At 53.2% G+C, this 13246-nt stretch overlaps 1 protein-coding gene across 7 annotated transcripts in view; it reads right to left on the bottom strand.

Annotated features, from left to right (window-relative positions):
* ANO1 (anoctamin 1) overlaps window positions 1-13246 on the bottom strand; it is a 161205-nt gene that overhangs the window by 69330 nt on the left and 78629 nt on the right. For all 7 annotated transcript variants that reach the window (XM_032638810.1, XM_032638811.1, XM_032638812.1 and 4 more), the window contains exon 3: window positions 12905-13237. In XM_032638810.1, the coding sequence (XP_032494701.1) occupies window positions 12905-13237 (333 nt within the window). The remainder of the gene's footprint in view (window positions 1-12904; window positions 13238-13246) is intronic.

The following is a 13246-nucleotide window of genomic DNA, read 5'->3' as shown; positions in this document are numbered from 1 at the left end:
TAGCATCAATGTGGCGATAACACGTTTCCCCACCTAAGACGCAGGTAACAGCAGCAGACTTCCCAATCACCCCGAGATAACTGGGGTTCCCCATTGCAACAAAAAGCAAAGAAACACAACATTCCCCTCAGACAGAGCTGCCCTACGGCAGTGGGGTCCTCAGTCCACCAGCCGTCTCAAGGGGACCCCCGGGGGCTTGGAGCCCACGCTGGGCCCCCAGGTTGAGGTCCCACTTCACCTTTCCACAATTCCGGGGGTCCTGGCAGAAGGGAGCCAGGCCACGGCAGGGGGTGTGTGTGGCCAGCACTTGGGACTCGGTATGGGGCTGACTCGGGTCTGTGCTGTGCTCTGAGCCCCAGGTCCCGTCGCCAGCCTCAGAGTGTACACAGCTCATGGGATCACTGCAGGTTTTTGGCAAAAGGCAACGGAGTCAAAGTCACTTGGGGCTGATTTTTAGGAAAAAAATCCTCTGTGGTCCAAACACACTCATCCAGCGCCAGCCTCGGGCCCCAGTGAGACGTGGGGCTCCTGCCTCACCTCGAGAGAAGGGCCACACCTGCTGGGAGAACTCCAGCTCGTCTCTCCACCTCTGATGCAGAGGCGCCCATGCCCCCCACAACCAGAAGAGCGAGCCTCTCCCCGGGGCCTGAGTGTCACCGCACAGGCCTTGTCTATGTGGCCCCGGCAGGCAGGCGAGTCCTGTCCGGAGCCTCCCAGCTCACGGGCCCTGCTGCCCACGTCGGGGCAGTGTAGATGCTGCACGTGTCCACTGAACGAGCGGATGAAGTTCCCTAACAATGATGACGACGGGGTGGGGGGAGAGGAGGCTGGGACCCACCGGGCGCTCGCTACGTGCCAGGCCCTGCTTCAGGCATCTGTGCGTATTAACTCATTTAACCCCACGACAGGCCCGTGAGGGTGATCCTGCCGCTGTCCTCACCTTGGAGCCCAGAGGTTCACACCCTGCAAGTTCACTGTGAGCGTCCAGGGCAGGCTGCAGCCAATGGCCACAGACTGGGCAGCTTTAGCCACACAAATTCATCCCCTTCCAGTTCTGGAGCCAGAAGTCTGTGATCAAGGTGTGGGCAGGGCCGCGCTCTCTCCAGAGGCTCCAGGGGAGGGGCCCTCTCACCTTGCCCCGCCGCCGGGGACCCCAGGCCTTCCTGGGCTTGTGGCCATATCACCCCAACCTCTGTGCCCATCTGCACAAGCCTTCTCCCCTGTGTGGCTCTGTGTTTCAAGTCTCCCTCTCTTTTCTCTTCCAAAGACACCTGTCGTTGGATTTAGGGTCCACACGAATCCAGGATGATCTGGTGCAGAGATGAGTAACTTTCTTACATCTGCCAAGACCCTTCTTCCAAATAAGGTCACGTTCGCAGATTCCAGGAGGACGGCTTTTGGAGCTGCCGCCTGGCCCACAATACTCACCATGAAGCGGCAGGTCAGAGCCCCACAGGGCTTGGCACACGGAGCTCATCAAAGTGGCTGGAAGCTTCGAAGAAGCGGGTCCAGGAGCCGGGTCCTGAGGCTGCTTCCAGGACCAGGGTGCTCCGGCACAGGGACCAGATGCGCAAGGCTCGAGGTGTGCTGGTTGGCGAGAGGCACACCTGCAGGGAGCCTGGAGCCTGACACCACGGCCCAGGGCTGGGGACTCGGCGGCGCGTGGACTAGTGTGGACCAGAGGAGGCAGCCCGGGGGCTCGGGCAAGGGGAACCCAGCTCTTCCTGCTGCCCTCAAGGGGCGGGGCGGGTGGGCACCGGGGGCAGCCATGGATTGGGCGGCCTGGGTCCGAGTCCTGGCGGGCTGCTGTGTTGTCTCCAGCAAGTGACTCAACCTCTCTGAACCCCCTTTTGCTCATCTGCAAATCTTTGCAGTACAAGACTTGCTTCACAGCTGGGGGAGTCCCTGATGCTCCTAACACTTCCATCCAGCCCCGTGGCTGGGGCTATGGCTTCTCTCCGTGACCCTGCGGCTGGTGAGACCACGCCTGCGTGGACTCCTTTGGCTAAGAAGCTTGAAGCCGCCTCCCCAGCTCCAGGAAGCCCCGGGGGCACCATGAAATGACCGAGAAGTGACCATGGACGGCCCCCGCGAGGCAGACCCCCTCTTTCCCGTTACAGCCCAAGTTTATTTCTGTGCCCAGTGCTCAGTCGCATGCAAAGACCCAAAATATATTCTTCCGAGTCCGTGGCGAGCTCTCTCGATGGTGGTCAAGGACCAGTGCCCGGGCTGGCCTCCCTGGGAAAACACGCTCTGCTGTTTACGTGAGCAGTGGGGTCCCTCCCAGGGAAATATCTGGCAGGATTGGGGAAAGGGGTCGTGGGACCGGTTGGACAAGAACACATACAGGATGTTTTAAACCTTGGTGCCCGGCCCGACAGCAACCCGTCCCTGCAGGAAGAAATCGTGAGATGCCGGGTCCCCTCCCTGAGCCAGATGCCCCAGAGCCGTGGGTTCTGTCCTGACTCTGGTCCCTCTGGTGTGGGGAGGTTGGAGGCCACAGAACCGCCGGGGCCGCGCACCGTGGCGTGGGCGTGGGGAGGGCCAGGGGTCAGGGTCCCGCAATGGCCTGCCACCAAATGCTGGACAAAATAAATAAATAAAATAAATGTCACGTCTTAAAGTTGCTGAAGACCTGAGAAGACCCAGAGAAGCAACCAAGACCATGCCATCCAAGGGGTTTCTACCGATGCAGACGCTTGCCCTGGAGCGGGGAGGGAGGTTTCTGTCCCAGGCCCACCCAAGATGGGAAGTCTAACAGAAGACCCTCCCCCATGGAGCCAGACCCCCATGAGATGACACTTTCAGGTGACCCAGAAAGGGGTCCCTCCTCCAACCCTGGGAATTACAAGGAAGGCAGTCCTGGCGCTGAGCAGGAAAGGGAGGGAATGAGGACCTCCCCAAGAAGTCCTGGTCCGAAAGGCCACGGCCCCAGTGGGTCTGGGAACCTCAGCCTGTGACCTTGGCTCAAGGTGGTTCTGTCTATAATGCCCTCAGATGTGACGAATGCAAGCCTTTCTGGACAAGGGCATCTTCCTCCTGGGCTTGGGGAACTCCCCCCCGCCCCGATCATGGGCTCCATAAGGGTGGTGGTCAGTGGGCAAGGGCACCAGGCCCACCAGGAACGAAGACGGCTGGAGGAGAACCAGCAGAAGTGACGTCCTCAGCCTCGGGACTCTGCGAGGATTAGATGGATAATAAATCAACTGTGCTCACCTTGTTTAAAGAAATAAACCTCAGGACAGAAAGGTTCTGCAAAGGACAGGAAACTATTAAAAAATGACACAGCCAACTTGGAAAAGAACCAAACAGAACTTGCAGAAATAAAAAAGTGTCATAATGAGAAGTGAAAATTCAACAGACACGTTCGAAGGTACTTGACCTCTCCAAGGAAAGGGAGACACATGGGCGTACAGCAGGGAGTTGCCAGTAAGGAGATGCCAGTAAGGTATGCAACCCTCCACAGCTCCCCTGCTCTCAGGAAGAAAAAACCAACCCTGATCTGTAGCTGCAGCATTTGCCAATTTCCACAGTGTAAATACTCCCGCCATGGCCTATTTCAAGCTACCAAAGTGCTAACACCCCGCTGGCAGATATTCCTGATGAGCCAGAAAGAGCTGACTCCGGCACACCAAGGGCCTAGAGACGCTGGAGGACGTCAGAACTGCAGCCAGAGTGGCACAGGTTTTAGCCCGCCTACTTGGGACCCGGGCAGAGCTGCCCTTGGGGAACTTTAAAGACATGACTTTTAAAAAGTGTCCAGAATATACTTTATAGCAAGTATGCTTCCGCAAAACCAAGACAGACCCAAAGGAAGTCAGGTGGGGCGTGTAAAAGCCTCAGCACTTAAGACCCAAGAGACATAAAATCTTTAGGGCCAAAGAAATGAATGCGTAATGGTGGAATTGTGGAGAAATGAGAGCTTCAGGACTAGACAATGGCCCCTAACATCCCACTGTAGGAGAGGCTCATGGCAGAGGCACTAAGCCTGGGGATGGGAGTGGGGGGCTGAAGACCACATGGTTCAGGGCAAAGAGCGTGACACTGGGAGCCACGACCCAGGTTCAAGTGCTGGCCCTGCCCCTGTTGGGCCCGGTGGCCTTGGTCTCCTTGCCCCGCCTCTCAGAGCCTCAGTTCCTTCCCTCTGTAAAGGGATCTGATCCCTGTGCCACACGGCAGGTTAGGGCGCCCACACCAGGCGGGATGGGGTTTGCTTCCAAACTGACAAGTCCCTGAGAATGTCTGTTGCGCCTTTGTCCTTTATACATGAGGATGTCGGGATTAGACCTCACGTTCCTCAGAGTCAAGGACCCCCACCCCAACGCCCAGCCTGCGAGGAGGGGCCGCTCATCATCACGCTTATCCAAGCCCCAGAGACGCCTCAGAAACCACTCATGCCTGCAAAAACTCAGCTGGAAACTGCAAGAAACACGTCCCCCTGCCTGTGCCATGACCACCCCTCCGGGAGGAAGAACGGGCCATCACCTCCATGCCTAAGATGGGAAAACTGAGGTCCAGAGGGGGGAAGCCACTTGCCTGAGGCTGCCCGGCCAGGAAGTGGCTGAGCAGGGTCTGGACCTGCACACGTGGCCCCGACAGGGTCCTGAGCCTCATTGGGAGCTCAGATATGCTCACCACCTGACGGTGCATCCCAAAGTTTGTTGTGGAAGCAGCACCCATCCTCCCTCAGTCAGTTCCTCACTTGCTTTTCAAAAGCAACATCCACAAAGATGGGAAGCAGATGCCATGACGGCCCACACCAGCTTCGGGTAGGAACACGGAGAAACGACAGCCCACCAGCCCCGGGGCGAGGAGAGGAGCCCCGAAGAGCAGCATGAAAGCAAACTGATTTTGCAGGGTTTGCGTGTCCGCAGCCTTAACAATTCTGCCAAAGCCGGGGTCAAGTTCACCGTCAGGGCAGTGCGGGCCTCGGTCACCCCCAGCACACAGCCAGCATTTTAGTGTGTGGTCTTCTTGGCAATCGCCAATGGGCATAAATAATGTCCCAGCTTTGAGGCTGGACTTGAAAACTGCTGATGGATTTCAGTTGCAAGGAAACATGTTGGCCACAAGCTGCTCTTGTCCGTTTACTGGGAACCCTGGATGCTGACCCCACTGCCGTTGGGGGGTAGGGTGGGAGGAGGGGCTCCTTAAGAAGGAAGGCCTGGGCCGCCTGTCTCCACGACCTTTTCCTCCCTCAATTCCTATCACGTGTGTTGTCCCAGGGGGTCTCTGACATGACACCCCTCTTGGACCCCTCATGTGTGAAACCCACTTTGGGGGCCGTCCTCTGGATCAGGCGCCAGACCCTACCTTGACACCCAGGGCCCCTCTCTTGCAGGGGGAAGCAGTGTTCACACTGGGTTCCTCTGAGCCTGCGGTGCCCGGGGGAGGATGGGAGCAGTGGGGAACCTATGGTTAGAGCCTGTTGGCCAGGCTCAATCTCTATCCATCCCTCTATCCATAATCAGGGTTGTGGGCACGTTTCTTCCAGACCCATCACTTCCCTCTCCACGGTTCTTGGCCCAGTGTACCCAGTACGGGGGTCTCTGTCTGGGGCTACCTCTGGGGCACTGGATAGTGGGTCAGGGGCTTGCGTGGATGTTGGGGGCCCCTTCCCTGGGATGTTTCTGATGGCTCATGGGGAACAGGCTTGCACGGTCCTCACGCCTCCAAGTATGGTCCAGGGCCGGCCGCTTCATATGCCCTGGGAGCAGGGTAGAAGCGCAGTGTGAAAGCATGCAGACCTGCCGAGTCAGAGCCCGCATCTTGGCAGGACCCCACGGGGTTCCCGTGTACATCCTGGGCCCTGCACCGAGGCAGCCAGGCCAAGGCTTTGTCCCCCCTAGACCACCTGCCCCGCTCTGCCCTCCAACCACGAGCCGTGCCTCCCCCACCCACTGCTGTACCTCTAGGGGTCCTGCACGAGCCACCCGACTCCTGGGGTAACACCCTTGTGCAGAGTCTCAGCTCTGTAGCGTGGTGAATGGTACCTCCCAAAAGAGACGTCCACATCCTAACTCCCCGTATCTGTGAATGGGACCTTATTCGGAAATGGGGTCTTTGCAGATGTAATCAAGTTAAGATAAGGTTATACTGGATTAGGATGTGCCTTAAGCAGAATGACTGGTGTCCTTAGGAGAAGAGGAGAGATGTACAGAGGAGGCCATGTGAAGACGAGGCACAGGTTGGAGGGACGCGGCCACAAGCCCGGGAATACCCGGAGCGTCCCAGAAGCTGGAAGAGGCAAGAGGAATGCTCCCCTAGAGCCTTGGGAGGGAGCACGGCCCTGCTGACGCCTTGACTTTGGACTTCTGGCCTCCAGAACCGGGAGGGAATCAACTTGTGTTGTTTTAAGCCCCCCCAAGTTTGTGGTCATTGGTTCCGGCAGCCCCAGGACACTCACTGTTCTGTGTCCCTAAGAACCGCCCCCCACTGTGCCCTGAGCCAGGCCGGTCTTCCACTGGTCATCACGGGATGTCTTCACAACAATGAACCTCCTGACTGGGGAGAAAGGCTCGCACGGCACACAGGGGCCGCATCTGTGTGGGGCTCGTGGCCCACGCTGCCCAGGAGCGGCTCAGTCTCACACACCCGCTGGCCCCTGGGGGAGCAAAGGCAGCTCACACACCTCTGCGCTGCTGGTGACCTCCATGTGCTGCCTGGTCACAGCTGGGCCAGCAGAGAGTTGAGGAGGGGTTCCCAGGTGTTCAGGAGGCCTTATTTAACTGCCCCCCCATTTCTCTCGCTCTCACTTCCCTTTTGCCGCCTCCACGCCCACCCCTCCACCCCCATCCGGCCTTTAAAGCAGGCTCTCAATATTAGCTCCCTGGGGATATTGGCGATGTCTGGGGACATTTTTGGTTGCGTTTAGGGATGTTGCAAAATACTGAATGCCAGCAGTGCCGAGGCTGAGAAATCCTGCCTTAAAGCAATGATGCTTCATCTTTTGGGCGTCATTGTTTGAGTATCTGATGGATTCCACGGATTGTTTTCTCCCCAGGAAAGGGCACATAAGTCCCTAAATTTTGCTTCAAAGTGGGTAAGATTGTGCGATTGGGCTCTCTCTCTGAGGCTATCTTGTTCCCCAAACTGCAAACCCTTTCACTCCTTGTAATCAGAGCACACCCCGGGAATGAGTCATGAGCCGGGCATCTCTCTGCTAATCTCACTGGCAGGGGACCGTATACACCCGCAGACTGCACGCACCCGGCCGGCCGGCCCCTGAGTAGATTCTGGTCTCAGGTGAAAGCAACAGGCTGCAGCGAACGAAGGTCCTTTCAACAGCCTCAGGGCCTAGTTCACCTCAGAGGGAAGCTCGGATTGCAGGGGCCCGTGGGAAACTCGGTTATGACCTGAAAGACTACAGCAGGAAGATGGCTCACACTCAACTCCAGCTGCTTTGAAACCTTGAACTGTCTAGTTTGTGCCACAGTAATATTTTCATTTAAAAAAGACCCAATCTGCATGAAGAACCTAGGGGCAAGATGGGAATAAAGACACAGACCTACTAGAGAATGGACTTGAGGATATGGGGAGGGGGAAGGGTAAGCTGTGACAAAGTGAGAGAGTGGCATGGACATATATACACTACCAAACGTAAGATAGATAGCTAGTGGGAAGCAGCCGCATAGCACAGGGAGATCAGCTCGGTGCTTTGTGACCACCTGGAGGGGTGGGATAGGGAGGGTGGGAAGGAGGGAGACGCAAGAGGGAAGAGATATGGGAACATATGTATATGTGTAACTGATTCGCTTTGTTATACAGCAGAAACTAACACACCATTGTAAAGCAATTATACTCCAATAAAGATGTTAAAAAAGAAAGACCCAACTGAAAAACTGAAACTATTTCCTCTAAGATCAGTAACAAGACAAGGTTGCCCACTCTCACCACTATTATTCAACATAGTTTTGGAAGTTTTAGTCACAGCAATCAGAGAAGAAAAAGAAATAAAAGGAATCCAAATCAGAAAAGAAGTAAAGCTGTCACTGTTTGCAGATGACATGATACTGTACATAGAGAATCCTAAAGATGCCACCAGAAAACTACTAGAGCTAATCAATGAATTTGGTAGAGTAGCAGGATACAAAATTAATGCACAGAAATCTCTTGCATTCCTATACACTAATGATGAAAAATCTGAAAGAGAAATTAAGGAAACACTCCCATTTACCATTGCAACAAAAAGAACAAAATACCTAGGAATAAACCTACCTAAGGAGACAAAAGACCTGTATGCAGAAAACTATAAGAAACTGATGAAAGAAATTAAAGATGATACAAACAGATGGAGATATATACTATGTTCTTGGATTGGAAGAATCAACATTGTGAAAATGACTATACTACCCAAAGCAATCTACAGATTCAATGCAATCCCGATCAAACTACCAATGGCATTTTTCACAGAACTAGAACAAAAAATTTCACAATTTGTATGGAAACACAAAAGACCCTGAATAGCCAAAGCAATCTTGAGAAAGAAAAACGGAGCTGGAGGAATCAGGCTCCCGGACTTCAGACTATACTACAAAGCTACAGTAATCAGGACAGTATGGTACTGGCACAAAAACAGAAATATAGATCAATGGAATAGGACAGAAAGCCCATAGATAAACCCACACACATATGGTCACCTTACCTTTGATAAAGGAGGCAAGAGTATACAATGGAGAAAAGACGGCCTCTTCAATAAGTGGTGCTGGGAAAACTGCACAGCTACGTGTAAAAGAATGAAATTAGAACACTTCCTAACACCGTACACAAAAATAAACTCAAAATGGATTAAAGACCTAAATGTAAGGCCAGACACTATGAAACTCTTAGAGGAAAACAGTCAGAACACTATGACATAAATCACAGCAAGATCCTTTTTGACCCACTTCCTAGAGAAATGGAAATAAAACCAAAAATAAACAAATGGGACCTAATGAAACTTAAAAGCTTTTGCACAGTAAAGGAAACCATAAAAAAGACAAAAAGACAGCCCTCAGAATGGGAGAAAATATTTGCAAATGAAGCAACTGACAAAGGATTAACCTCCCAAATGTACAAGCAGCTCATGCAGCTCAATATCAAAAAAACAAACAATCCAATCCAAAAATGGGCAGAGACCTAAATAGACATTTCTCCAAAGAAGATATACAGATGGCCAACAAACACATGAAACGATGCTCAACATCACTAATCATTAGAGAAATGCAAATCAAAACTACCTCACACCGGTCAGAATGGCCATCATCAAAAAATTTACAAACAATAAATGCTGGAGAGGGTGTGGAGAAAAGGGAACCCTCTTGCACTGTTGGTGGGAATGTAAATTGATACAGCCACTATGGAGAACAGTACGGATGTTCCTTAAAAAACTAAAAATAGAACTACCATATGACCCAGCAATCCCACTACTGGGCATATACCCTGAGAAAACTATAATTCAAAAATAGTCACGTACCACAATGTTCATTGCAGCTCTATTTACAATAGCCAGGACGTGGAAGTGACCCAAGTGTCCATTGACAGTTGAATGGATAAGAAAGATATGGCACATATATACAATGGAATGTTACTCAGCCATAAAAAGAAACAAAATTGAGTTATTTGTAGTGAGGTGGATGGACCTAGAGTCTGTCATACAGAGTGAAGTAAGTCAGAAAGAGAAAAACAAATACCATATGCTGACACATATATATGGAATCTAAAAGAAAAAAAAAAAGGTTCTAATGAACCTAAGGGCAGGACAGGAATAAAGACACAGATGTAGAGAATGGACTTGAGGACGCAGGGAAGGGGAAGGGTAAACTGGGACAAAGTGAGAGAGTAGCATTGACATATATACACTACCAAATGTAAAATGGATAGCTAGTGGGAAGCAGCCGCATAGCACAGGGAGGTCAGCTTGGTGCTTTGTGACCACCTAGAGGGGTGGGATAGGGAGGGTGGGAGGGAGACGCAAGAGGGAGGAGATATGGGGATGTATGTATATGTATAGCTGATTCACTTTGTTATACAGCAGAAACTAACACAACACTGTAGAGCAATTATACTCCAATAAAGATGTTAAAAAATAAAAAAGACCCAGTCAACTGCTGGAAAAGCTTCTTAAGCTCTAGAGCTAAATTATCAATGAAATGGTGGGTCACTGTGATCTTGTGATTTGTAATAAGAAATAGATTTTCAGTCTTTGTCTCCCGGTCCCGGCACAGAACTCCTAAAACTCTAGGAAATTCCTAAGTGGGGAGAGCAATAATGGTGTCTCTTGTTAGGTGAATGCGGTGACTTTTTGGAAAGAACCTCCTTTCCAAAGGATGGGGGCTGGTTGCCAGGGGAACCAACCGTGTAGTTAGAGGGTTGGAACTTCTGGTCCCTCCGCGGATGTCTGGGCAGGTGAGAAGGGCTGCAGGTTGAATCAATCGTCAATGGCCAGTGATCTAATCAGTCTTGCCTGTGTAATGAATCCTCTATAAAGACTCGAAAGGACAGGGTCTGGAGAGCTTCTGGGTTGGTGAACACGTGCAGATTTGGGGAGAACGGTGCTCAGAAATCATGGGAGCTCCACGCCCTTCCCTCACACCTTGCCCTGTGCATCTCTTCCATCTGGCTGTTCCTGAGTTATTTCCTTTTATAATAAACCAGTGATCTAATAAGTAACATGCTTCTCTGAGTTCTGTGTGTTGCTCTAGCAAATTAATAGAACCCAAAGTCCTTAGAACCTCTGAACTGTAGCCAGTGGGTCAGAGCACAGGTGACAACTTGAGCTTGCAAATGACGGCTGGTGGTGGAGGGGGTGGCCTCGTAGAGCCCTTAACCTTGGGGTCTGATGCTACCTCCAGATGGGTAGTGTCCAAACTGAGTTAAGTTGTAGGACATCCAGCTGGTGTCGGAGAAGTGCTGGGTGGCGTGAGGAAGACAACCCGTACGTGTTGGAATTGGGGGCAGAATCTTCATCACTTATTGGGACAATTCAATCTTTTTTGGGGGGTCGTAATCAATGTCTTTACGTTTGCTATTTATTTCAAAGTCATAGAGTTTTTAAAATGACATGTGTGGTGTAGTATTTAATTGGACTTGGAAATGCTCTTCTCTCCTTCGTGAGCACGGTCATTCCATTTCCATATGAGCAAAAATATATGATTGAATATTCACGTCAGCCAATGAGAATTCCCTGACTGCCAGACTGAGTTAAGTACTTTATGACAATCCAGTGATATAAACACGATTGTTATCTCTGTTTGACAGATGGGGAAGCTTAATAAGTCTTGCAAAGGACAGGTAGAGGGTCTGGGATCTGGCCCGGAGAGGGAGAGTGAATTACCAGACCCAGGGGGCGGGGATGTCCTTTCAAACATGAGATTTCAGCGCTGTAGTCAGGAAGGTGAGAGAGAGTAAATCTCTCGGTCATGTAACACTGCGCCCAGGATCACAGCTCCCAGGAGGGGCCTCTGCCACCAGCCTCCCTCCAGCCTCCCCTGCCTCCAATGGAGGCCGTTCGTTCCTCCAATTATAAAGGACACTCTGAATTCAAGCCTGTTTAGTGCAGTATTGTTTTGACAAAAGGCCACGGGGCTGGCCGGGCGGGACTGGGAAAAGTCCGCGTGAATGACTGTTCTCTCTCCCGAGAGGCCTCAGCTCAGGTCTAAGACAAAGTGAGACAGAAACCTCCAGAGGACCAGCACAGGCCTGTCTGCAGCTGCGGCCCCCAAAGTCAGGGAGACAGGCTCTCTGCCACCCGGTCAGGATCCAACCTTTGCTTCCTGGTCATCAAAGCGTCTTAAGGCCCCTGGCGCCCTCGCAACTCCAGCGGGAACCAACCCTACAGCCAGAGCTCACCCACGCCTGCCGGCAGCCAAAGCGTCACCCAGAGGGGTGGTCCCCGTTGAGAGCAAGATGCCTCTACCACTAGCCGGGCCGAGGTAGAATGAGGCCCGCTGAGCATACCTGGCTGCTTTCGGGGGAAGTAACGTCATCTTGCGAAACAGCATTCCCACCGGCTCCGCTATTGTAGCTTTCTATTCTAGGTACCCCAAAAGCCTCCTTATCACCAGACCCAAAGCATTCACCAAGGACGCGGTGGTTCTCATTGATGAAAATAGCAAAACTAATACCAACTTCCATTTTAAACATTCACGATGGACCCGTGGGTCCCTAAGTCAACCTGCTGACTACTTTTACTTCTCCTAATGTGTTGTGGAGACTTTGGCTGACTCTTGGATAATCGGCACAGCTGCAGTTCCTGCGGGCTAGAGGTCTGCCCCCCACTGTTCATGGAAGAGATGCTCCCCGCCCCACCGTGCACAGAGAGGTTAAGGAGTTGTCAGGGCAGCATCAGCAAACCCGCTGAGAAGTTGAGGGGGCTGCCCTGCTGTCCCCAGGCCGCCAAGGTCAACTCTCCCTGCACTGCCATGCCTTCTGCCACCAGGGCAGCCAGCCGGCCAGGCGGCCGACCTTTCGCTCTCCCCAGAAAACTTCCCTTAGAAAGACTCTCAGGCTTTGCCAAGGAGAGAAGCTCTGGAAACCAGTGCTATGGTCACAGATTTCAATGCGCCGGGGCCCCCGGGCATCAGCCAGGCCAACCTCCCCCTTTGACAGATTGAGAAACTGAGGCCCCAGAAGCCAAGGTCAAGCGCCAGGGAGATTCCTAGGAGACCTTCATCCTCCGCCCGTGAAACGGTCATCCACCCATCTTCCCAGGGGAGGAACTGACCAGAGCAGGAAATGCCTTGACCCCGGAGGTCATTGCCGAGAAGGCCAGCCCCTCCCCGGGGCAAATGTGGGGAGGGCGTTTGTTCGGGCTCCCCACACTCGACCAGAAGGGCGCTGGCCTCGGCCCCTTTCTAAGAACAGGTGACGGCAGAAGGACCTGCCCGCCCGCCCGGCCGCCCGCCCGGGAGAAGGGGATAGTTACGTCCTCGTCCCGCTCCAGCTCCAGGCCGGCCTCCATCAGGTTGCCCTCGTACTCCTCCCGGCGGAAGCGCTTGTCATCCTCGTGGTAGTCCAGCGGGGGCTCGGGCTCGCCCGCACCCACGGGGCCTGCCTTCCCGGGCAGGGGCTGGTCCTGCCGGGCACTGCGGGCGGCCAGGCCGGCGTCGCTGTGCTGGACCCGCCTGGCCAGGGTCCTGCTGCCCGAGGCCCTCTTGTGATGGTACACCAGGACGTAATCCACCTTGCGCTTGCCGTCCCGGAAGTACAGGCCATACTTGCACTCGGCGTCGGGGTCCACGGACAAGGAATTCAGCAGCTGCGGGGG

The sequence above is a fragment of the Phocoena sinus genome, chromosome 8, assembly GCF_008692025.1.
Source record: "Phocoena sinus isolate mPhoSin1 chromosome 8, mPhoSin1.pri, whole genome shotgun sequence".
NCBI lineage: Eukaryota > Metazoa > Chordata > Mammalia > Artiodactyla > Phocoenidae > Phocoena > Phocoena sinus.
Note: the sequence above shows the minus strand (reverse complement) of the source record. Positions and strands in the feature narration are given on the sequence as shown.